The 25,455-nt window shown below is 48.7% G+C and overlaps 1 protein-coding gene across 1 annotated transcript in view; it reads right to left on the reverse strand.

Annotated features, from left to right (window-relative positions):
- Nucleotides 1–25,306, reverse strand: part of LOC135557999 (XK-related protein 6) — a 103,682-nt gene extending 78,376 nt beyond the window's left edge. The window contains exon 1 of the mRNA XM_064991761.1: nucleotides 24,711–25,306. Coding sequence (XP_064847833.1) covers nucleotides 24,711–25,306 — 596 coding nt within the window. The remainder of the gene's footprint in view (nucleotides 1–24,710) is intronic.
- Between the last annotated feature and the right edge of the window lie 149 nt (nucleotides 25,307–25,455).

Genomic DNA, 25,455 nt, shown 5'->3' on the forward strand with positions numbered 1-25,455 from the left:
GTGAAACGCTTACATACAAGCCCTTAACAGTGCGGTTCGAGCAGAGTTAAAAATAAATAAATAATTAAAATAAAAATTTATAATAATTATGAAAAGTAAACACAATAAAATAACGAGGTTATATACAGGGGGTACCGGTACCGAGTAATGATTTACACCCTATATCAGCAAGATACAGGTGTAGCGGTTGTCGTCTGAAGAAAGAGAGGAGGACCAATGTGCAGCGTGGTACGTGTTCATGATGTTTTATTACTGAACCCTGAACTACAAAACAACAACGTGAAAACAAACCCCAAAACAGTCCTGTAGCGGATGTGAAACGGCGAGCTTAGTTAGCGGTGTTCGCGCTAAATAGCGGTTCAATCGGTGACGTCACTCGCTCTGAGACCTTGAAGTAGTAGTTCCCCTTTGCTCTGCAAGGGCCGTGGCTTTTGTGGAGCGATGGGTAACGATGCTTTGAGGGTGACTGTTGTTGATGTGTGCAGAGGGTCCCTGGTTCGCGCCCGGAGATTGGGCGAGGGGACGGTCTAAAGTTATACTGTTACATAAGGTGCAGAAAACGCTAAACAGAAAATAATCACAAACCCCTTTTGGGAAAAGGCTACCTACAACGAACGACACCTGCCTCTGATTGAGAACCATACTAGGCCCGAAACATGTAGAAAATATAACATAGAAAAAAGAACATAGACTAACCCACCCCAACTCACACCCTGACCAACCTAAAACAAAGACATAATAAAGGAACTAAGGTCAGAACGTGACACCAGGCAAGAGTAGTGGTATTGTGGTATTGAACATGTACTGTCACGTCAAATGTTTCTCCCCACCTGTGTGCACCTGCATTATGAACTTTCATTAGCTAGGCTAGGTTGTAGCATTCCTAGGCTAGGTTGTAGCATTCCTAGGCTAGGTTGTAGCATTCCTAGGCTAGGTTGTAGCAACCTCATGATGGGTACAGGGGAACATTCTAGTATCATGTAGTGACCTGAACATATCGATGTTACAATGTTACATTGAACTGGGTGAATGGAATATGAATGAATGACAGTCATCCCATTATGATGTAATAGAAATAAGGCCATGCTCGTGAAAAAACAACAACATTATCCTTCCTCATCATAAACAGCACTGACCGTCACTGGTTTGTGTAGTACATAGGGAATAGGGTGCTGTTTGGGACTGCAGTGCCTGCTGGGAAAGAGCCTCCAACTTGCTAATGAGTACATCCATCTGTCAGGTGATAGAAATGACTCATTCTAATCTAACACCTCTGACACACACACACATTTCTTCAGCTCGATCACCACAAACATGACATGTCAGATAATTCGAAACACACAAACTGACTCCCGCCTGGCGTGTTACTCATACCATCTGATTTCACATCTACATAAACACTCTCCTGTGTGTGTGTGTGTGTGTGTGTGTGTGTGTGTGTGTGTGTGTGTGTGTGTGTGTGTGTGTGTGTGTGTGTGTGTGTGTGTGTGTGTGTGTGTGTGTGTGTGTGTGCGTGCGTGCGTGCGTGCGTGCGTGTGGGTTGTTTTCCTATGCACTATTATCTAATTTCAAACGGAACACCTAGCCCACCTGGGCCCTGGCCTGAGTCCTAAATAAGGCCCACCTGGGGCCTGAACTGAGTCCTAAACAAGGCCCACCAGGGCCCTGAACTGAGTCCTAAACAAGGCCCACCTGGGGCTTGAACTGAGTCCTAAACAAGGCCCACCTGGGGCTTGAACTGAGTCCTAAACAAGGCCCACCTGGGCCCTGAACTGAGTCCTAAACAAGGCCCACCTGGGGCTTGAACTGAGTCCTAAACAAGGCCCACCTGGGGCTTGAACTGAGTCCTAAACAAGGCCCACCTGGGGCTTGAACTGAGTCCTAAACAAGGCCCACCTGGGGCTTGAACTGAGTCCTAAACAAGGCCCATCTGGGGCTTGAATTGAGTCCTAAACAAGGCCCACCTGGGGCTTGAACTGAGTCCTAAACAAGGCCCACCTGGGGCTTGAACTGAGTCCTAAACAAGGCCCACCTGGGGCTTGAACTGAGTCCTAAACAAGGCCCACCTGGGCCTTGAACTGAGTCCTAAACAAGGCCCACCTGGGGCCTGAACTGAGTCCTAAACAAGGCCCACCTGGGCCCTGAACTGAGTCCTAAACAAGGCCCACCTGGGGCTTGAACTGAGTCCTAAACAAGGCCCACCTGGGGCTTGAACTGAGTCCTAAACAAGGCCCACCTGGGCCCTGAACTGAGTCCTAAACAAGGCCCACCTGGGGCTTGAACTGAGTCCTAAACAAGGCCCACCTGGGGCCTGAACTGAGTCCTAAACAAGGCCCACCTGGGGCTTGAACTGAGTCCTAAACAAGGCCCATCTGGGGCTTGAACTGAGTCCTAAACAAGGCCCACCTGGGGCCTGAACTGAGTCCTAAACAAGGCCCACCTGGGCCCTGAACTGAGTCCTAAACAAGGCCCACCTGGGGCTTGAACTGAGTCCTAAAACAAGGCCCACCTGGGGCTTGAACTGAGTCCTAAACAAGGCCCACCTGGGGCCTGAACTGAGTCCTAAAACAAGGCCCACCTGGGCCTTGAACTGAGTCCTAAAACAAGGCCCACCTGGGGCTTGAACTGAGTCCTAAACAAGGCCCACCTGGGGCTTGAACTGAGTCCCAAACAAGGCCCACCTGGGGCTTGAACTGAGTCCTAAACAAGGCCCACCTGGGGCTTGAACTGAGTCCCAAACAAGGCCCACCTGGGGCCTGAACTGAGTCCTAAACAAGGCCCACCTGGGGCTTGAACTGAGTCCTAAACAAGGCCCACCTGGGGCTTGAACTGAGTCCTAAACAAGGCCCACCTGGGGCTTGAACTGAGTCCTAAACAAGGCCCACCTGGGGCCTGAACTGAGTCCTAAACAAGGCCCACCTGGGGCTTGAACTGAGTCCTAAACAAGGCCCACCTGGGGCTTGAACTGAGTCCTAAACAAGGCCCACTCTTTCTCTCTTCAGACAGCCTTTTCCTCCTCTTACTTACAGGGCAACATTACAGAACAACTCTGCCTCTTTTACCATTTGGGGTGTTATAATGAAGTGTTTATTAATGTCCTACGACAGTTTTAGTGTAATTTGACTGTTGACCGTTTAGTGATGAGCAAAAGGGGAAACGTCTTCCCTTCTTCTTGTTAAAGAAGGATCCCTAATACAATAAATGATGGCCAGTCTTATATATAACCCGTTTTTTTAAGTTTTCGGATCATATTGGAACTCCCTTCTATATATCTGGTTGTCTTCATCTAATAACGTCTGGAAATATGTTAAAATAGACGCACAAAAAAATGAAAGAATGATTTTTCAGTTGTTCAAAGGCTCCATCACCGGGTGAAAGTTGCACCTCCGGCAGCCATTGACAGCAGGACTCCCCTCTGTTTTCTCATCTGTCGCTTATTATCCCCCTCCTCAAATCAAATCAAATTTATTTATATAGCCCTTCGTACATCAGCTGATGTCTCAAAGTGCTGCACAGAAACCCAGCCTAAAACCCCAAACAGCAAGCAATGCAGGTGTAGAAGCACGGTGGCTAGGAAAAACTCAGTAGAAAGGCCAAAACCGAGGAAGAAACCTAGAGAGGAACCAGGCTATGAGGGGTGGCCAGTCCTCTTCTGGCTGTATCTCTTCTTGCATCCTCCCCCCATCCTCTCCACAATCCTCCCCTCAATCCCCCCCTCAATCCCCCCCACAATCCTCCCCCATCCTCCCCCATCCTCTCCACAATCCTCCCCACAATCCTCACCACATCCTCTCCCCTCACCCCATCCTCTCCCCTCACCCCATCCTCTCCCCATCACTTGACCGTTTTAACAAAATTCAGCCACGATATTCCACATCAGGTAACTGATAACAGCAGTAGAATCAGATTTAAAAAACAGATACAAACACACCTTATAGAACGGTGGGGACTGTCAAGAGAGAGACACACACACACACACACACACACACACACAGGTACATTGTAATATTGTTGTATGGTGGTATTATACATTTTGTATTGTAGATATGTACAGTCATGGCCAAACGTTTTGAGAATGACACAAATATTAATTTTCACAAAGTCTGCTGCTTCAGTGTCTTTAGATATTTTTGTCAGATGTTACTATGGATACTGAAGTATAATTACAAGCATTTCATAAGTGTCAAAGGCTTTTATTGAGAATTACATGAATTTGATGCAAAGAGTCAATATTTGCAGTGTTGACCCTTCTTTTTCAAGACCTCTGCAATCCTCCCTGGCATGCTGTCAATTAACTTCTGGGCCACATCCTGGCTTATAGCAGCCCATTCTTGCATAATCAATGCTTGGAGTTTGTCAGAATTTGTGGGTTTTTGTTTGTCCACCCGCCTCTTGAGGATTGACCACAAGTTCTCAATGGGATTAAGGTCTGGGGAGTTTCCTGACCTAGGACCCAAAATATCGATGTTTTGTTCTCCGAGCCACTTAGTTATCACTTTTGCCTTATGGCAAGGTGCTCTATCATGCTGTAAAAGGTATTGTTCGTCACCAAAGTGTTCCTGGATGGTTGGGAGAAGTTGCTCTCGCAGGATGTGTTGGTACTATTCTTTATTCATGGCTGTGTTCTTAGGCAAAATTGTGAGTGAGCCCACTCCCTTGGCTGAGAAGCAACCCCACACATGAATGGTCTCAGGATGCTTTACTGTTGGCATGACACGGGACTGATGGTAGCGCTCACCTTGTCTTCTCTGGATTCCCCAAACAATCGGAAAGGGGATTAATCAGAGAAAATGACTTTACCCCAGTCCTCAGCAGTCCAATCACTGTACCCTTTTGCAGAATATCAGTCTGTCCCTGATGTTTTTCCTGGAGATAAGTGGCTGCTTTGCTGCCCTTCTTGAAACCAGGCCATCCTCCAAAAGTCTTTGCCTCACTGTGCGTGCAGATGCACTCACACCAGCCTGCTGCCATTCCTGAGCAAGCTCTGTACTGGTGGTGCCCCGATCCCGCAGCTGAATCAACTTTAGGAGACAGTCCTGGCGCTTGCTGGACTTTCTTGGGCGCCCTGAAGCCTTCTTCACAACAATTGAACTGCTCTCCTTGAAGTTCTGATGATCAGATAAATGGTTGATTTAGGCTCAATCTTACTGGCAGCAATATTCTTGCCTGTGAAGCCCTTTTTGTGCAAAGCAATGATGACGGCACGTGTTTCCTTGCAGGTTACCATGGTTGACAGAGGAAGAACAATGATTCCAAGCACCACCCTCCTTTTGAAGCTTCCAGTCTGTTATTCAAACTCAATCAGCATGACAGATTGAACTCCAGCCTTGTCTTCGTCAACACTCACTCACACCTGTGTTAAAGAGAGAATCACTGACAGGATGTCAGCTGGTCCTTTTGTGGCAGGGCTGAAATGCAGTGGAAATGTTTTGGGGGGATTCAGTTCATTTGCATGGCAAAGAGGGACTTTGCAATTAATTACATTTCATCTGATCACTCTTCATAACATTCTGGAATATATTCAAATTGCCATCATACAAACTGAGGCGGCAGACTGAAAATTAATAGTTGTGTCATTCTCAATTTTTTTGGGGCCACGACTGTAGTGGTGTAATAATGTTAAATGATGTACTGTTTTATCCTTTGTTTTATATGTAAGGTGTCTTATTAATGTGTTTGAACCCAGGAAGAGTTGCTGCTGCCTTGGCAGGAACTAATGGACCCCAGGAAGAGTAGCTGCTGCCTTGGCAGGAACTAATGGACACCAGGAAGAGTAGCTGCTGCCTTGGCAGGAACTAATGGACACCAGGAAGAGTAGCTGCTGCCTTGGCAGGAACTAATGGGGATCCATAATAAATACAAATACAAAATACACCAAACCAGAGTGGCAATAGGAGTGAATATAGGTCCAAAGAGAGCAGTTCCTAACCTCCACGTTGACTTGTGAGGAGAGGTGTAACAGTTTAGAGAACTGGGACAAGGTGTCAGAGGGAAAGATGAAGCATGAGAATGGGAGGTCTGGGAACCAGAGGAGCAGAGGGGAGAATGGGAGGTCTGGGAACCAGAGGAGCAGAGGGGGAGAATGGGAGGTCTGGGAACCAGAGGAGCAGAGGGGGAGAATGGGAGGTCTGGGAACCAGAGGAGCAGAGGGGGAGAATGGGAGGTCTGGGAACCAGAGGAGCAGAGAGGGAGAATGGGAGGTCTGGGAACCAGAGGAGCAGAGGGGAGAATGGGAGGTCTGGGAACCAGAGGAGCAGAGGGGGAGAATGGGAGGTCTGGGAACCAGAGGAGCAGAGGGGGAGAATGGGAGGTCTGGGAACCAGAGGAGCAGAGGGGGAGAATGGGAGGTCTGGGAACCAGAGGAGCAGAGGGGAGAATGGGAGGTCTGGGAACCAGAGGAGCAGAGGGGGAGAATGGGAGGTCTGGGAACCAGAGGAGCAGAGGGGGAGAATGGGAGGTCTGGGAACCAGAGGAGCAGAGGGGGAGAATGGGAGGTCTGGGAACCAGAGGAGCAGAGAGGGAGAATGGGAGGTCTGGGAACCAGAGGAGCAGAGGGGGAGAATGGGAGGTCTGGGAACCAGAGGAGCAGAGGGGGAGAATGGGAGGTCTGGGAACCAGAGGAGCAGAGGGGGAGAATGGGAGGTCTGGGAACCAGAGGAGCAGAGGGGGAGAATGGGAGGTCTGGGAACCAGAGGAGCAGAGGAGGAGAATGGGAGGTCTGGGAACCAGAGGAGCAGAGGAGGAGAATGGGAGGTCTGGGAACCAGAGGAGCAGAGAGGGAGAATGGGAGGTCTGGGAACCAGAGGAGCAGAGGGGGAGAATGGGAGGTCTGGGAACTGGAGGAGCAGAGGGGGAGAATGGGAGGTCTGGGAACCAGAGGAGCAGAGGAGGAGAATGGGAGGTCTGGGAACCAGAGGAGCAGAGGGGGAGAATGGGAGGTCTGGGAACCAGAGGAGCAGAGGGGGAGAATGGGAGGTCTGGGAACCAGAGGAGCAGAGGGGGAGAATGGGAGGTCTGGGAACCAGAGGAGCAGAGGAGGAGAATGGGAGGTCTGGGAACCAGAGGAGCAGAGGGGGAGAATGGGAGGTCTGGGAACCAGAGGAGCAGAGGGGGAGAATGGGAGGTCTGGGAACCAGAGGAGCAGAGGGGGAGAATGGGAGGTCTGGGAACCAGAGGAGCAGAGGGGAGAATGGGAGGTCTGGGAACCAGAGGAGCAGAGGGGGAGAATGGGAGGTCTGGGAACCAGAGGAGCAGAGGGGGAGAATGGGAGGTCTGGGAACCAGAGGAGCAGAGGGGAGAATGGGAGGTCTGGGAACCAGAGGAGCAGAGGGGGAGAATGGGAGGTCTGGGAACCAGAGGAGCAGAGAGGGAGAATGGGAGGTCTGGGAACCAGAGGAGCAGAGGGGAGAATGGGAGGTCTGGGAACCAGAGGAGCAGAGGGGGAGAATGGGAGGTCTGGGAACCAGAGGAGCAGAGGGGGAGAATGGGAGGTCTGGGAACCAGAGGAGCAGAGGGGGAGAATGGGAGGTCTGGGAACCAGAGGAGCAGAGGAGGAGAATGGGAGGTCTGGGAACCAGAGGAGCAGAGAGGGAGAATGGGAGGTCTGGGAACCAGAGGAGCAGAGGGGGAGAATGGGAGGTCTGGGAACTGGAGGAGCAGAGGGGGAGAATGGGAGGTCTGGGAACTGGAGGAGCAGAGAGGGAGAATGGGAGGTCTGGGAACCAGAGGAGCAGAGGAGGAGAATGGGAGGTCTGGGAACCAGAGGAGCAGAGGGGGAGAATGGGAGGTCTGGGAACCAGAGGAGCAGAGGGGGAGAATGGGAGATCTGGGAACCAGAGGAGCAGAGGGGGAGAATGGGAGGTCTGGGAACCAGAGGAGCAGAGGAGGAGAATGGGAGGTCTGGGAACCAGAGGAGCAGAGGGGGAGAATGGGAGGTCTGGGAACCAGAGGAGCAGAGAGGGAGAATGGGAGGTCTGGGAACCAGAGGAGCAGAGGGGAGAATGGGAGGTCTGGGAACCAGAGGAGCAGAGGAGGAGAATGGGAGGTCTGGGAACCAGAGGAGCAGAGAGGGAGAATGGGAGGTCTGGGAACCAGAGGAGCAGAGGGGGAGAATGGGAGGTCTGGGAACTGGAGGAGCAGAGGGGGAGAATGGGAGGTCTGGGAACCAGAGGAGCAGAGGAGGAGAATGGGAGGTCTGGGAACCAGAGGAGCAGAGGGGGAGAATGGGAGGTCTGGGAACCAGAGGAGCAGAGGGGGAGAATGGGAGGTCTGGGAACCAGAGGAGCAGAGGGGAGAATGGGAGGTCTGGGAACCAGAGGAGCAGAGGAGGAGAATGGGAGGTCTGGGAACCAGAGGAGCAGAGGGGGAGAATGGGAGGTCTGGGAACCAGAGGAGCAGAGGGGGAGAATGGGAGGTCTGGGAACCAGAGGAGCAGAGGGGGAGAATGGGAGGTCTGGGAACCGGAGGACGACAGATGCTCTAGTTTCCTGAAAATGAGGTCAATTACAGCTTTATGTGGAGGGAGGGAGGGAGGGAGGGAATATGTGATTTGTTTAACCGTACAAGACAGTGGATATGATCACTTTAACTAGCATAGAAAATAATATATGATGACTTTAACTAAGTGACAGACAGACAGACGGACGGACCAAAATACCAGCATCAGTGTGTGAAAACCTTCTGAAGACTTACAGAAAACGTTTGACCTCTGTCATTGCCAACAAAGGGTATATAACAAAGTATTGAGATAAACTTTTGTTATTGACCAAATACTTATTTTCCACTATAATTTGCAAATAAATTCATTAAAAATCCTACAATGTGATTTTCTGGATTTTATTTTCTAATTTTGTCTTTCATAGTTGAAGCGTACCTATGATGAAAATTACAGGCCTCTCTCATCTTTATAAGTGGGAGAACTTGCACAATTGGTGGATGACGAACCAGACAGTGAACTCAAGAGACATACCATACAGTGAACTCAGGAGACATACCACACAGTGAACTCAGGAGACATACCATACAGTGAACTCAGGAGACATAGCAGACTGTGAACTCAGGAGACATAGCAGACTGTGAACTCAGGAGACATACCATACAGTGAACTAAGGAGACATACCACACAGTGAACTCAGGAGACATACCATACAGAGAACTCAGGAGACATACCATACAGTGAACTCAGGAGACATACCACACAGTGAACTCAGGAGACATACCACACAGTGAACTCAGGAGACATACCACACAGTGAACTCAGGAGACATACCACACAGTGAACTCAGGAGACATAACATACAGTGAACTCAGGAGACATACCACACAGTGAACTCAGGAGACATACCACACAGTGAACTCAGGAGACATACCACACAGTGAACTCAGGAGACATACCAGACAGTGAACTCAGGAGACATACCACACAGTGAACTCAGGAGACATACCATACAGAGAACTCAGGAGACATACCACACAGTGAACTCAGGAGACATACCAGACAGTGAACTCAGGAGACATACCACACAGTGAACTCAGGAGATATACCAGACTGTGAACTCAGGAGACATACCAGACTGTGAACTCAGGAGACATAGCAGACTGTGAACTCAGGAGACATACCACACAGTGAACTCAGGAGACATACCACACAGTGAACTCAGGAGACATACCAGACTGTGAACTCAGGAGACATACCACACAGTGAACTCAGGAGACATACCAGACTGTGAACTCAGGAGACATACCAGACTGTGAACTCAGGAGACATACCACACAGTGAACTCAGGAGACATACCACACAGTGAACTCAGGAGACATACCATACAGTGAACTCAGGAGACATACCACACAGAGAACTCAGACCACAGGCTGTTTAATGGAGCACCATCATCGGCTGCATATCAAATGCATATCAAATGTCACTATGGCAAGTAGTACACTAATACTGTCTACAGTGTACGGTGTGGTTTTCAGATGGTGCCATCTCTCCATGTTCACCAGGCACTGAACCCAGCGCACTCCACTACATATAGAGGGTGGTTCACCTGAGGAACCGTTGTCTAGGTCCTAGGGGGTTCACCTGAGGAACCGTTGTCTAGGTCCTGGAGGGTTACCTGAGGAACCGTTGTCTAGGTCCTAGGGGGTTACCTGAGGAACCGTTGTCTAGGTCCTAGGGGGTTACCTGAGGAACCGTTGTCTAGGCCCTAGGGGGTTACCTGAGGATCCGTTGTCTAGGTCCTAGGGGGTTACCTGAGGAACCGTTGTCTAGGGGGTTACCTGAGGAACCGTTGTCTAGGTCCTAGGGGGTTACCTGAGGAACCGTTGTCTAGGTCCTAGGGGGTTACCTGAGGAACCATTGTCTAGGTCCTAGGGGGTTACCTGAGGAACCGTTGTCTAGGTCCTAGGGGGTTACCTGAGGAACCGTTGTCTAGGTCCTGGAGGGTTACCTGAGGAACCGTTGTCTAGGTCCTGGAGGGTTACCTGAGGAAGCGTTGTCTAGGTCCTAGGGGGTTACCTGAGGAACCGTTGTCTAGGTCCTGTTTTTTGTTGTTGTCCTGAATGACAAAATACATAATTGGGGCTGTGAAAGCAGCAGGCTCTAAAGCCCTCAAACTCAACTCTGCTACATTCCCCTCTAATCAGGGCCTGATTTAGACCTGGGACACCAGGTGGGTGATTCCCCTCTAATCGGGGACTGATTTAGACCTGGGACACCAGGTGGGTGAACCCCCTCTAATCAGGGACTGGTTTAGACCTGGGACACCAGCTGGGTGATTCCCCTCTAATCGGGGCCTGATTTAGACCTGGGACACCAGGTGGGTGAACCCCCTCTAATCAGGGCCTGATTTAGACCTGGGACACCAGGTGAGTGATTCCCCTCTAATCAGGGCCTGATTTAGACCTGGGACACCAGGTGGGTGATTCCCCTCTAATCAGGGACTGATTTAGACCTGGGACACCAGGTGAGTGATTCCCCTCTAATCAGGGACTGATTTAGACCTGGGACACCAGGTGGGTGATTCCCCTCTAATCGGGGACTGATTTAGACCTGGGACACCAGGTGGGTGATTCCCCTCTAATCGGGACCTGATTTAGACCTGGGACACCAGGTGGGTGATTCCCCTCTAATCAGGGCCTGATTTAGACCTGGGACACCAGGTGGGTGATTCCCCTCTAATCGGGGACTGATTTAGACCTGGGACACCAGGTGGGTGATTCCCCTCTAATCGGGACCTGATTTAGACCTGGGACACCAGGTGGGTGATTCCCCTCTAATCAGGGACTGATTTAGACCTGGGACACCAGGTGGGTGATTCCCCTCTAATCGGGGCCTGATTTAGACCTGGGACACCAGGTGGGTGATTCCCCTCTAATCGGGGCCTGATTTAGACCTGGGACACCAGGTGGGAGCAATTCATTATCAGGTAGAACAGAAAAGCAGCAGTCTCCAGACCACGTGGGGTCAGAGTTGAATACCCCTGTCCTAACGAAGCGTCCGGTGTTTTATAGTGTAAGTAGTGTACTGTCGTCTACTGGAGCATTTAAAATCCCATCAGACTAAACCCATGTAATTTGACCCTGACCTTTAACACCCCATAGGGCTCTGTTCAAAAGGTTTATTCTTTATAGGGTTAGAGGAGGCTATTTGAGTTACATCTCGTCCTTCTTCCCTTCTCTCCGCCTCTCCCTCTCTCTTTACACCCCCCCCCCTCTCTCTCTCTCTCCCCTCTGCCCCTCCCTCCATCTTGGAGCGCTATATAGTCACGGCATCTCACTTCTCTGCTCCTGCAAACCTTCTTGGCAACCAACTACACGCAGCTTTAGTCTGCTCAGCCTGCGTTAATATCTAGCAAGACAGCAGACAGTGTGTGTGTGTGTGTGTGTGTGTGTGTGTGTGTGTGTGTGTGTGTGTGTGTGTGTGTGTGTGTGTGTGTGTGTGTGTGTGTGTGTGTGTGTGTGTGTGTGTGTGTGTGTGTGTGTGTGTGTGTGTGTGTGTGTGCAGATATCACAGACAGCAGCTTGTCTATCTGTTGCTCTATGACAGAGCTGTGTTATTCTGGATTCAACTTTAATCCCGACATTAGATTGTTGGCGTTTAGACACAGTGTGATCGCTGTTGTGATGGATCAGACAAGACATACTGCAGAGCAGGGAGAGCCTGGGAGCCTGGGACAAGAAATCACTCTGGCACTTCTTACACAACAGCCCCCCGTGTTCTTCAAGAGGCCTCAATTATCAGCCAAATAATGATGATTTTTTTTAATTAAAACCACAATGTAGACAGGCCCACTGGGCTAAAGATGGATCAAAAGATGTGGCATTTGCCAGAGAGAACAGAGCAGAACAGAACAGAACAGAGCAGAGCAGATTAGAACAGAACAGAGCAGAACAGAACAGAACAGATTAGGACAGAACAGAACAGAACAGAACAGAGCAGAGCAGAACAGAGCAGAGCAGAACAGAGCAGATTAGAACAGAACAGAACAGATTAGGACAGAACAGAACAGAACAGAACAGAACAGAGCAGAACAGAACAGAGCAGATTAGAACAGAACAGAACAGATTAGGACAGAACAGAACAGAACAGAACAGAACAGAGCAGAACAGAACAGAGCAGAGCAGAACAGAGCAGATTAGAACAGAACAGAACAGATTAGGACAGAACAGAACAGAACAGAACAGAACAGAGCAGAACAGAACAGAGCAGAGCAGAACAGAGCAGAGCAGAACAGAACAGAGCAGAACACAGCAGAACACAGCAGAACAGAGCAGAACAGAGCAGAGCAGAGCAGAGAAGAACAGAGCAGAACAGAGCAGAGCAGAACAGAGCAGAACACAGCAGAACAGAACAGAGCAGAACAGAGCAGAGCAGAACAGAACAGAACAGAGCAGAGCAGAGTATAACAGAACAGAGTATAACAGAACAGGGTCGAACAGAACAGAGTAGAACAGAACAGAGCAGAACAGACCAGAGTAGAACAGAACAGAGTAGAGTAGAACAAAACAGAACAGAACAAAACAGAGCAGAGTAGAACAGAACAGAGGAGAGTAGAACAAAACAGAACAGAACAAAACAGAACAGAACAGAGCAGAGTAGAACAGAACAGAGCTAACTAGCTAAAGCAGATTAGAACAGAACAGACTAGAGCAGAACTGAACCGAACAGACTAGAACAGAGCAGAACTGAAGGGAGTAGAAGAGAGCAGAACAGAATAGAACCGAGGAGAACAGACTAGAACAGAATAGAATAGAACAGAGCAGAACAGAACAGAGCAGAGCAGAGCAGAGCAGAACAGAGTAGAACAGAACAGCATAGAACCGAAGGGAGTAGAAGAGAGCAGAACAGAATAGAACCGAGGGGAACAGACTAGAAAAGAAAAGAATAGAATAGAACAGAACAGAACAGAGTAGAACAAAACAGAACAGAGTAGAACAGAACAGAACAGAGGAGAACAGAACAGAACAACAGAGTAGAACAGAACAGAACAGAGTAGAACAGAACAGAACAGAGTAGAACAGAACAGAACAGAGTAGAACAAAACAGAACAGAGTAGAACAGAACAGAACAGAGGAGAACAGAACAGAACAACAGAGTAGAACAGAACAGAACAGAGTAGAACAGAACAGAACAGAGTAGAACAGAACAGAACAGAGTAGAACAGAACAGAGTAGAACAGAACAGAAGAGAGTAGAACAGAACAGAACAGAGTAGAACAGAACAGTTACATTAAGTTGTAGCGTTACGGACTGTTTCCTGGAAGCTGACTCAGCCTTGTCCTGGTCTATAGAGGGCACACAACAGAGTAAAGGCATATGCCAATCAGAGCTGATGTGACTTCAGATAGACAGAGGCCCACCTCAGCCTCAGTCTTGTTATTGGAGCTTTTCGGTGCTGGACAACCCCCCAACATGTACTTGTAATGAATCCACACTCTGAACAAGACTCTTCTATTTCAACGCATCTGTACACAATGTTCTTTCCAGCATGATCGTCTCTCTCTCTCTGTGTGTGTGTGTGTGTGTGTGTGTGTGTGTGTGTGTGTGTGTGTGTGTGTGTGTGTGTGTGTGTGTGTGTGTGTGTGTGTGTGTGTGTGTGTGTGTGTGTGCGTGCGTGCGTGCGTGCGTGCGTGTGTGTGTATATATGTGTGTGTGTGTATGTGTGTGTGTGTGTAAAAGCGAGAGACAGAGAGAGAAAGAGAGAGAGACAGAGAGAGAGAGAGAGAGAGAGAGAGACAGCTAGTGTAAGAGAACGGATGTGCAGCTTGTCCCAAAGAGCTGCAGATCCTACTGAAGGGTTTCCTCGGGGAGGGACGTGAGCCTTTGCAGACAGACACTGATTTTGTCTTCCACTGATTAAGCTGTCTATCATACACACACACACACACACACACGGACACACACGGACACAGACACACACACACACACACAGCTGAGCTCAATGAGACATCAGCGCACTGAGTCCTCCTGCAAATCGAAAACACGGCTCTTCCTTCTAACCAGTGTTGACGTGACGACGGTTTCAGTTGGAACTACGTTGTTGTGTGAGCCGCCTGTTGATGCTACAGCGGTGAATACGCGCATCGTCTATTCTGATGTTCATTCACAGACAGTGGAAATTGGTTGATCACAAAAAAAAACAGAAGTGTCTACCTTTGAAACAGCAGAAGATCTCATCTCTACAGTCCTAAAACATCAATGTCTTCAGGGCCTGGGGAACAGTGGGTTAAATGCCTTGTTCGGGGTCCGGGGAACAATGGGTTAACTGCCTAGTTTGGAGTCCGGGGAACAGTGGGTTAAATGCCTTGTTCGGGGTCCGGGGAACAGTGGGTTAAATGAATTGTTCGGGGTCCGGGGAACAATGGGTTAACTGCCTTGTTCGGGGTCCGGGGAACAGTGGGTTAAATGCCTTGTTCGGGGTCCGGGGAACAGTGGGTTAAATGCCTTGTTCGGGGTCCGGGGAACAATGGGTTAACTGCCTTGTTCGGGGTCCAGGGAACAATGGGTTAACTGCCTTGTTCGGGGTCCGGGGAACAATGGGTTAACTGCCTTGTTCGGGGTCCGGGGAACAGTGGTTTAAATGCCTTGTTCAGGGTCCGGGGAACAGTGGTTTAAATGCCTTGTTCAGGGCCCGGGGAACAGTGGTTTAAATGCCTTGTTCAGGGCCCGGGGAACAATGGGTTAAATGCCTTGTTCGGGGCCCGGGGAACAATGGGTTAACTGCCTTGTTCAGGGCCAGAACAGATTTTTGCCTTGTCAGCTCAGGGATTCGATCCAGCAACATTTTGATTACTGGACCAATGCTCTAACCACTAGGCTACCTGCCTCCTCTAACCACTAGACTACCTGCCTCCTCTAACCACTAGGCTACCTGTCTCCTCTAACCATTAGGCTACCTGCTTCCTCTAACCACTAGGCTATCTGCCTCCTCTAACCACTAGGCTACCTGCCGCTCTAACCACTAGGCTACCTGCCTCTCTAACCACTAGGCAACCTGCCTCTTCTAACCACTAGCCTACCTGTCGCTCTAACCACTGGGCTACCTGCCACGACAACCACTAGGCTACCTGCCTCTTCTAACCACTAGCCTACCTGTCGCTCTAACCACTGGGCTACCTGCCACGACAACCACTAGGCTACCTGCCTCTCTAACCACTAGCCTACCTGCCTCCTCTAACCACTAGGCTACCTGCCTCCTCTAACCACTAGACTACCTGCCTCCTCTAACCACTAGACTACCTGCCTCCTCTAACCACTAGCCTACCTGTCGCTCTAACCACTAGGCTACCTGCCACGACAACCACTAGGCTACCTGCCTCTCTAACCACTAGCCTACCTGCCTCCTCTAACCACTAGGCTACCTGCCTCCTCTAACCACTAGGCTACCTGCCTCCTCTAACCACTAGGCTACCTGCCTCCTCTAACCACTAGACTACCTGCCTCCTCTAACCACTAGACTACCTGCCTCCTCTAACCACTAGGCTACCTGCCTCCTCTAACCACTAGACTACCTGCCTCCTCTAACCACTAGACTACCTGCCTCCTCTAACCACTAGGCTACCTGCCTCCTCTAACCACTAGACTACCTGCCTCCTCTAACCACTAGACTACCTGCCTCCTCTAACCACTAGGCTACCATCCTCCTCTAACCACTAGGCTACCTGCCTCCTCTAACCACTAGGCTACCTGCCTCCTCTAACCACTAGGCTACCTGCCTCTCTAATCACTAGGCTACCTGCCTCCTCTAACCGCTAGGCTACCTGCCTCCTCTAACCGCTAGACTACCTGCCTCCTCTAACCACTAGGCAACCTGCCGCTCTAACCATTAGACTACCTGTAGTAGCCTGTAGTAGACCTCCTGTAGTACTACTAATGTAATATATTGCACTATGTAGTACTACTAGTATAATATATTGCACTATGTAGTACTACTAGTATAATATATTGCACTATGTAGTACTACTAGTATAATATATTGCACTATGTAGTTCTACCAGTATAATATATTGCACTATGTAGTACTACTAGTATAATATATTGCACTGTGTAGTACTACTAGTATAATATATTGCACTATGTAGTACTACTAGTATAATATATTGCACTATGTAGTACTACTTGTATAATGTATTACCACTGCCTCAATCCTGCTGGCTGCTATATGGCCTAGTGGTAATCATCTCAGTGTCGTATCCATTGGAGCGCTTTGGAGGATGTGAACTCTGGGTAAATCTGACAAACCTAGCGTTTGACTCCTGACCTTTGATTTTGGCTGAGCCAGCCACTGAGAGCATGGGTCCACAGAGAGACACAAAGACACACAGAGAGACATGATCTCTGTCTGTCAACACTATCCATCATGATGTTTTTCCCTCGGTTAGCCGAGTTAGGCTGCATCTCGAGACTCTAGAGTCACTCCCTCGATGATACTATGGGTCTCAACTGTCTACAGTTTCTCACTATTCTCCTTTTCCTTCATCTGTCTCCTTTATCTACACACTGATCCGGAACCCCAAAATAAGAGAGCAGAAGAGAGGAGGAGAAGAGGAGAGGACAGGGGAGGAGACGAGACGAGACGAGAGGTGATGAGAAGAGAGGAAATGAGAGGTGATGAGACGAGAGGAAATGAGATGAGAGGAGACAAGATGAGAGGAGAGGACAGGAGATGAGAAGAGAGGAGTCAAGAGGAAATGAGAGGAGGCGAGAGTAGACGGAAGCAGAGGAGAGGAGAGGACAGGAGATGAGAAGAGAGGAGTCGAGAGGAAATGAGAGGAGGCGAGAGTAGACGGAAGCAGAGGAGAGGAGAGGACAGGAGATGAGAAGAGAGGAGTCGAGAGGAAATGAGAGGAGGCGAGAGTAGACTGAAGCAGAGGAGAGGAGAGGACAGGGGACGAGACGAGGCGAGAGTCAACGTAACGAGACGAGAGGTGTCAAAAGGAGAGGGAGTCACTTTTGACTATCGAGGCACTTCCACAGTCTTTTACTGCTACTGACACTCTCCTCTCAATGTGCACATGGTCTGGAGTAAACACACGTGTGTGTTGTGTAAAATACGACAGCATCATAGTAACAGAGACTGAGGTAGAGTGGTAGTAGTAACAGAGACTGAGGTAGAGTGGTAGTAGTAACAGAGACTGGTAGTAGTAACAGAGACTGAGGTAGAGTGGTAGTAGTAACAGAGACTGAGGTAGAGTGGTAGTAGTAACAGAGACTGAGGTAGAGTGGTAGTAGTAACAGAGACTGAGGTAGAGTGGGTAGTAGTAACAGAGACTGAGGTAGAGTGGTAGTAGTAACAGAGACTGAGGTAGAGTGGTAGTAGTAACAGAGACTGAGGTAGAGTGGGTAGTAGTAACAGAGACTGAGGTAGAGTGGTAGTAGTAACAGAGACTGAGGTAGAGTGGTAGTAGTAACAGAGACTGGGGTAGAGTGGTAGTAGTAACAGAGACTGAGGTAGAGTGGTAGTAGTAACAGAGACTGAGGTAGAGTGGTAGTAGTAACAGAGACTGAGGTAGAGTGGTAGTAGTAACAGAGACTGAGGTAGAGTGGTAGTAGTAACAGAGACTGGGGTAGAGTGGTAGTAGTAACAGAGACTGAGGTAGAGTGGTAGTAGTAACAGAGACTGAGGTAGAGTGGTAGTAGTAACAGAGACTGAGGTAGAGTGGTAGTAGTAACAGAGACTGAGGTAGAGTGGTAGTAGTAACAGAGACTGAGGTAGAGTGGTAGTAGTAACAGAGACTGAGGTAGAGTGGTAGTAGTAACAGAGACTGAGGTAGAGTGGTAGTAGTAACAGAGACTGAGGTAGAGTGGTAGTAGTAACAGAGACTGAGGTAGAGTGGTAGTAGTAACAGAGACTGAGGTAGAGTGGGTAGTAGTAACAGAGTCTGAGGTAGACTGGTAGTAGTAACAGAGACTGAGGTAGAGTGGTAGTAGTAACAGAGACTGAGGTAGAGTGGTAGTAGTAACAGAGACTAAGGTAGAGTGGTAGTAGTAACAGAGACTGGTATTAGTAACAGAGACTGAGGTAGAGTGGTAGTAGTAACAGAGACTGAGGTAGAGTAGGTAGTAGTAACAGAGACTGAGGTAGAGTGGTAGTAGTAACAGAGACTGGGGTAGAGTGGGTAGTAGTAACAGAGACTGAGGTAGAGTGGGTAGTAGTAACAGAGACTGAGGTAGACTGGTAGTAGTAACAGAGACTGAGGTAGAGTGGTAGTAGTAACAGAGACTGGGGTAGAGTGGGTAGTAGTAACAGAGACTGAGGTAGAGTGGGTAGTAGTAACAGAGACTGAGGTAGACTGGTAGTAGTAACAGAGACTGAGGTAGAGTGGGTAGTAGTAACAGAGACTGAGGTAGAGTGGGTAGTAGTAACAGAGACTGAGGTAGACTGGTAGTAGTAACAGAGACTGAGGTAGAGTGGGTTGTAGTAACAGAGACTGAGGTAGAGTGGGTAGTAGTAACAGAGACTGATGTAGAGTGGTAGTAGTAACAGAGACTGAGGTAGAGTGGTAGTAGTAACAGAGACTGAGGTAGAGTGGGTAGTAGTAACAGAGACTGAGGTAGAGTGGTAGTAGTAACAGAGACTGAGGTAGAGTGGTAGTAGTAACAGAGACTGAGGTAGAGTGGGTAGTAGTAACAGAGACTGAGGTAGAGTGGTAGTAGTAACAGAGACTGAGGTAGAGTGGTAGTAGTAACAGAGACTGAGGTAGAGTGGGTAGTAGTAACAGAGACTGAGGTAGAGTGGTAGTAGTAACAGAGACTGAAGTAGAGTGGGTAGTAGTAACAGAGTCTGAGGTAGACTGGTAGTAGTAACAGAGACTGAGGTAGAGTGGTAGTAGTAACAGAGACTGAGGTAGAGTGGTAGTAGTAACAGAGACTAAGGTAGAGTGGTAGTAGTAACAGAGACTGGTATTAGTAACAGAGACTGAGGTAGAGTGGTAGTAGTAACAGAGACTGAGGTAGAGTGGGTTGTAGTAACAGAGACTGAGGTAGAGTGGTAGTAATAACAGAGACTGAGGTAGAGTGGGTAGTAGTAACAGAGACTGAGGTAGAGTGGTAGTAGTAACAGAGACTGCGGTAGAGTGGTAGTAGTAACAGAGACTGGTAGTATAACAGAGACTGAGGTAGAGTGGGTAGTAGTAACAGAGACTGAGGTAGAGTGGTAGTAGTAACAGAGACTGGTAGTAGTAACAGAGACTGAGGTAGAGTGGTAGTAGTAACAGAGACTGGGGTAGAGTGGTAGTAGTAACAGAGACTGGGGTAGAGTGGTAGTAGTAACAGAGACTGAGGTAGAGTGGTAGTAGTAACAGAGACTGAGGTAGAGTGGTAGTAGTAACAGAGACTGAGGTAGAGTGGGTAGTAGTAACAGAGACTGAGGTAGAGTGGGTAGTAGTAACAGAGACTGAGGTAGAGTGGGTAATAGTAACAGAGACTGAGGTAGAGTGGTAGTAGTAACAGAGACTGAGGTAGAGTGGTAGTAGTAACAGAGACTGAGGTAGAGTGGGTAGTAGTAACAGAGACTGAGGTAGAGTGGGTAATAGTAACAGAGACTGAGGTAGAGTGGTAGTAGTAACAGAGACTGAGGTAGAGTGGGTAGTAGTAACAGAGACTGAGGTAGAGTGGTAGTAGTAACAGAGACTGAGGTAGAGTGGTAGTAGTAACAGAGACTGAGGTAGAGTGGGTAGTAGTAACAGAGACTGAGGTAGAGTGGGTAGTAGTAACAGAGATGGAGGTAGAGTGGTAGTAGTAACAGAGACTGGTAGTAGTAACAGAGACAGAGGTAGAGTGGGTAGTAGTAACAGAGACTGAGGTAGAGTGGGTAGTAGTAACAGAGACTGAGGTAGAGTGGTAGTAGTAACAGAGACTGAGGTAGAGTGGTAGTAGTAACAGAGACTGAGGTAGAGTGGTAGTAGTAACAGAGACAGAGGTAGAGTGGGTAGTAGTAACAGAGACTGAGGTAGAGTGGGTAGTAGTAACAGAGACTGAGGTAGAGTGGGTAGTAGTAACAGAGACTGAGGTAGAGTGGTAGTAGTAACAGAGACTGAGGTAGAGTGGGTAGTAGTAACAGAGACTGAGGTAGAGTGGTAGTAGTAACAGAGACTGAGGTAGAGTGGTAGTAGTAACAGAGACTGAGGTAGAGTGGTAGTAGTAACAGAGACTGAGGTAGAGTGGTAGTAGTAACAGAGACTGAGGTAGAGTGGTAGTAGTAACAGAGACTGAGGTAGAGTGGTAGTAGTAACAGAGACTGAGGTAGAGTGGGTAGTAGTAACAGAGACTGAGGTAGAGTGGTAGTAGTAACAGAGACTGAGGTAGAGTGGTAGTAGTAACAGAGACTGAGGTAGAGTGGGTAGTAGTAACAGAGACTGAGGTAGAGTGGTAGTAGTAACAGAGACTGAGGTAGAGTGGTAGTAGTAACAGAGACTGAGGTAGAGTGGTAGTAGTAACAGAGACTGAGGTAGAGTGGTAGTAGTAACAGAGACTGAGGTAGAGTGGGTAGTAGTAACAGAGACTGAGGTAGAGTGGTAGTAGTAACAGAGACTGAGGTAGAGTGGTAGTAGTAACAGAGACTGAGGTAGAGTGGGTAGTAGTAACAGAGACTGAGGTAGAGTGGTAGTAGTAACAGAGACTGAGGTAGAGTGGTAGTAGTAACAGAGACTGAGGTAGAGTGGTAGTAGTAACAGAGACTGAGGTAGAGTGGGTAGTAGTAACAGAGACTGAGGTAGAGTGGTAGTAGTAACAGAGACTGAGGTAGAGTGGTAGTAGTAACAGAGACTGAGGTAGAGTGGTAGTAGTAACAGAGACTGAGGTAGAGTGGTAGTAGTAACAGAGACTGAGGTAGAGTGGTAGTAGTAACAGAGACTGAGGTAGAGTGGGTAGTAGTAACAGAGACTGAGGTAGAGTGGTAGTAGTAACAGAGACTGAGGTAGAGTGGTAGTAGTAACAAAGACTGAGGTAGAGTGGTAGTAGTAACAGACTGAGGTAGAGTGGTAGTAGTAACAGAGACTGGTAATAGTAACAGAGACTGAGGAAGAGTGGTAGTAGTAACAGAGACTGAGGTAGAGTGGTAGTAGTAACAGAGACTGAGGTAGAGTGGTAGTAGTAACAGAGACTGAGGTAGAGTGGTAGTAGTAACAGAGACTGAGGTAGAGTGGGTAGTAGTAACAGAGACTGAGGTAGAGTGGTAGTAGTAACAGAGACTGAGGTAGAGTGGTAGTAGTAACAGAGACTGAGGTAGAGTGGTAGTAGTAACAGAGACTGGTAGTAGTAACAGAGACTGAGGTAGAGTGGGTAGTAGTAACAGAGACTGAGGTAGAGTGGTAGTAGTAACAGAGACTGAGGTAGAGTGGTAGTAGTAACAGAGACTGAGGTAGAGTGGTAGTAGTAACAGAGACTGGTAGTAGTAACAGAGACTGAGGTAGAGTGGTAGTAGTAACAGAGACTGAGGAAGAGTGTTTAGTAGTAACAGAGACTGAGGTAGAGTGGTAGTAGTAACAGAGACTGAGGTAGAGTAGGTAGTAGTAACAGAGACTGAGGTAGAGTGGTAGTAGTAACAGAGACTGAGGTAGAGTAGGTAGTAGTAACAGAGACTGGTAGTAGTAACACCTAGGAAGGGAGCCAGTGTGTGTGTGTGTGTGTGTGTGTGTGTGTGTGTGTGTGTGTGCGTGCGTGCGTGCATGTGCGTGCGTGCGCGCGCGTGTGTGTGTGTGTGTGTGCGTGCGTGCGTGTGTGTATGTGCGTGTGTGTGTGTGAGTGAGGGAGAGAGGGGGTTGACAGTTCTCTTGGAGAGAGAGAGTAAATTAGAATAATTTATCTGCGGCACAAATAGAAGACTGAAGCAAAATACTACCCCCTGCCCTTGGCTAATATTTTATCACCACAGGGTCTACTTCTGTGATAATGTTTTGGGACTGAACTATAATCACAGACAGGGAGGGTCTTTTTCTTACTCTAGATTTGTTAGATTGAAGACACTCAAATTATACTGAGTAAAAAACATAAACGTAACATGTAAATTGTTGGTCCCGTGTTGCATGAGCTGAAATAAAAAGATCCCAGAAAAGTTCCATTTGCACAAAAAGCTTATTTCTTTACACATTTTGTGCACAAATGTTTTTATATCCCTGTTAAGATTAGCATTTCTCATTTGCCAAGATAATCGTGTGTCTTCTCTCACAGGAAGACACGGGTCATACCCTCTTCTTTTGCATTTCTCATTTGCCAAGATAATCCATCTGACAGGTGTGGCATATCAAGAAACTGATTAAACAGCACGATTATTACGCAGGTGCACCTTGTGCTGGGGGACAATAAAAGGTCACTTTAAAAATGTGCAGTTTTGCCACAGATTGTTTTGAGTTTTGAGGGAGCGTGCAATTGGCGTGCTGACTGCAGGAATGTCCAACAAGAGTTGTTGTCAGACAATTACATTTTCATTTCTCTACCATAAGCCAAGGAGTATTTCTGTCTGTAGTAAATCCCTTTTGTGAGTGAAAGCTCATTGTGATTGTGCCTCTGCCTAGTCATGTGTTAACACATAGATTAGGGCCTAATCAAGTTATTTAATTTGACTGATTTCCTTTTATGAACTGGAACTCAGTGAAATCTTTTAAATGTTACATTTATATTTTTTGGTCGGTATAAATATGTGTGGTGACTGGGGACCACATCAAAACAGCTTTAAAACGCATCTGACTGATGATAAGAGAGGCAGCTGTCCAGTGTGAACACACACACAAAGACACACTGCACAAACACACACACACACACACAAAGACACACTGCACAAACACACACACACACAAAGACACACTGCACAAACACACACACACACAAAGACACACTGCACACACACACATACAACAGACACACATTTTGTATTGTCATGGGTTAGGTTAAAAGGTAAAAATGCATTTCTCCACCAGGCACAGTATGACCGTAAGAACTATTGGGACCATTTATGCCTTTAATCTCAAGGAGCTGAGCTGCCAGTCTCTGATTTATAGCACCCGCACTACAGACAGAAACAGCCATCATGGATACAGCCAGGCTACATTTCCCATTAAATGTCAGGCACTGCGTCTGTCTGCACCAAAAATAAAATAAATAAAAAACAAACAAAAAAACAACAACAACTCTCTGCTGTCGATTCTGAGAAACACTGGATCTATGGTTCGGCTCCCGGCTCAGTGCGCCAGTTCACAGCAACAAGGACAGACAGCAACGCTGTCACATTTTACTACTGTCCAGCTGCATGTCACGTCAGCTAACACAAATTACGCGCACCACACGAAGACTTTGAGTAGCCCAGCCTAGACAGATGCACACGGTCTCTCCGACAGACGTTTTCCTTTTTGAGTAATAGCCGAGCAGCGGAAGGTGAAAACCTGAAGCACCGAGCCAGCGACGCAAAGGACTGGATGCTGGATGACATCATGTCTGTGAGAGAGGGGGGGGGGGTTATGGGACGACGAGTCGCGGTAGCCATGAAAGCAGATGCTGGTTTCAGAGTTGTGTAGGCTGTTTTTCGTGAGGGCGGGCGGGTGGAGCATTGGCGCTTAGAAATCCTAAACATGCACTATAGCGCTGTGCCTGACTCCATCTCTCACAGGAAGACACGCTCTTCAGGCTACCTCTCTCTCTCTCTGCATACGGTGCATGGAGAGACACACACTTAGGCTACAATGGAGGAGACATCAATTGTTCTCATGAGGGTCTAAGCGATTGAGCAGCAATGACTGTGAGACTGGGTACACATTTGTTCTCTTATCATCCTAAAGGTGGGGGTGTGATGGGGGAAGGTGCATGCAAATCCCAAAACAACAATCCCTCGTGTGAAAAGCCCCTTACAGGCTATTGTTGAAAGCAGTGGCCATTTTCAGGCAGACCAGACCAGACGGACAGATTCACTGCTGGTCGGTGTGTTCATCATGTACCAGAGGTTATCCCAGGTGACACAGAGAAACACACAATCAGTGGAGGGCAGGATGAGAGGAGAGGAGATGGGGGGTGGGGGGAAGAGTAGGAAGAGTGTAGAGTGTGGGTGTAACACACTGCACTTTGGTCTCAGGTGGTGTGTCCGTGGGCACTCAGACAGACAGACAGACAGACAGACAGACAGACAGACATGTTACTAATGGGAGCTCCCACATGTCTAGAGAGGACAGACAGACAGACAGACAGACAGACAGACAGACAGATCATCATCCTTCAGGTTATCTTACCTCCATACTTGTCCCATCTGGAAGATGTGTATGAGGGTCTGCCACAGCCACACAGAGAGCAGGCAGCACCTGTCCCTTCCCTGTGCACTCAGCCCTGCCGTAGCTCTCCGGTTGCTCAGCCCTTCCACAGAGCCCAGACCGCCCCCGGTGTAATCCTGCACGAACCACCTGAAGCTCAGGATCTGGACCAGCACCGAGGGCACCAGCACCAAGAAGAGGGTGAGTCCGGACCAGAGGTAGTCATGCTTGTGGTAGTAGTCGATGGCCAGCGCCAGGTCCGTCCCCACGTCCCAGAAGAACACGAACAGGGCCAGGATGATCCACAGACAGTCCAGCCAGAGGCGCTCTTCCTGTGGCGGCCGCCCCAGCACTGTGTCCCCTCCTCCTCCCCCGCCCCTCCCCTTCCCCTTGCCTCGGAGGTAATGCAGACAGGCGCTCCGGCAGCCCCAGTAACAGGACGAGGTGTTGCAGCAGTGGCAGATGTGGAAGGAGCTGCCTTCCCTCGGGTCGCCCTCGCCGGTCCCCACCACCTCGTCCAGGTTGTGCAGCTGGGCGAATCCCCGGATGACCCCGCGACCATCGGATTTCGCTGCCATCTTGCTCTCCGCTGAAGCGGCTCACGCCTCCGGCTTCCGGGGTTCGTGACGACACTTCCCTGACACCTGTATTCCGAGTGCACCCCAAATGTGGGCGCCATCTAAAAGTGGGGCGGCAGGGCGACGACGTCTCCTGGTCGGTCCCCGGA

The sequence above is a fragment of the Oncorhynchus masou genome, chromosome 16 (genome assembly GCF_036934945.1).
Source record: "Oncorhynchus masou masou isolate Uvic2021 chromosome 16, UVic_Omas_1.1, whole genome shotgun sequence".
In the NCBI taxonomy this organism is placed as follows: domain Eukaryota; kingdom Metazoa; phylum Chordata; class Actinopteri; order Salmoniformes; family Salmonidae; genus Oncorhynchus; species Oncorhynchus masou.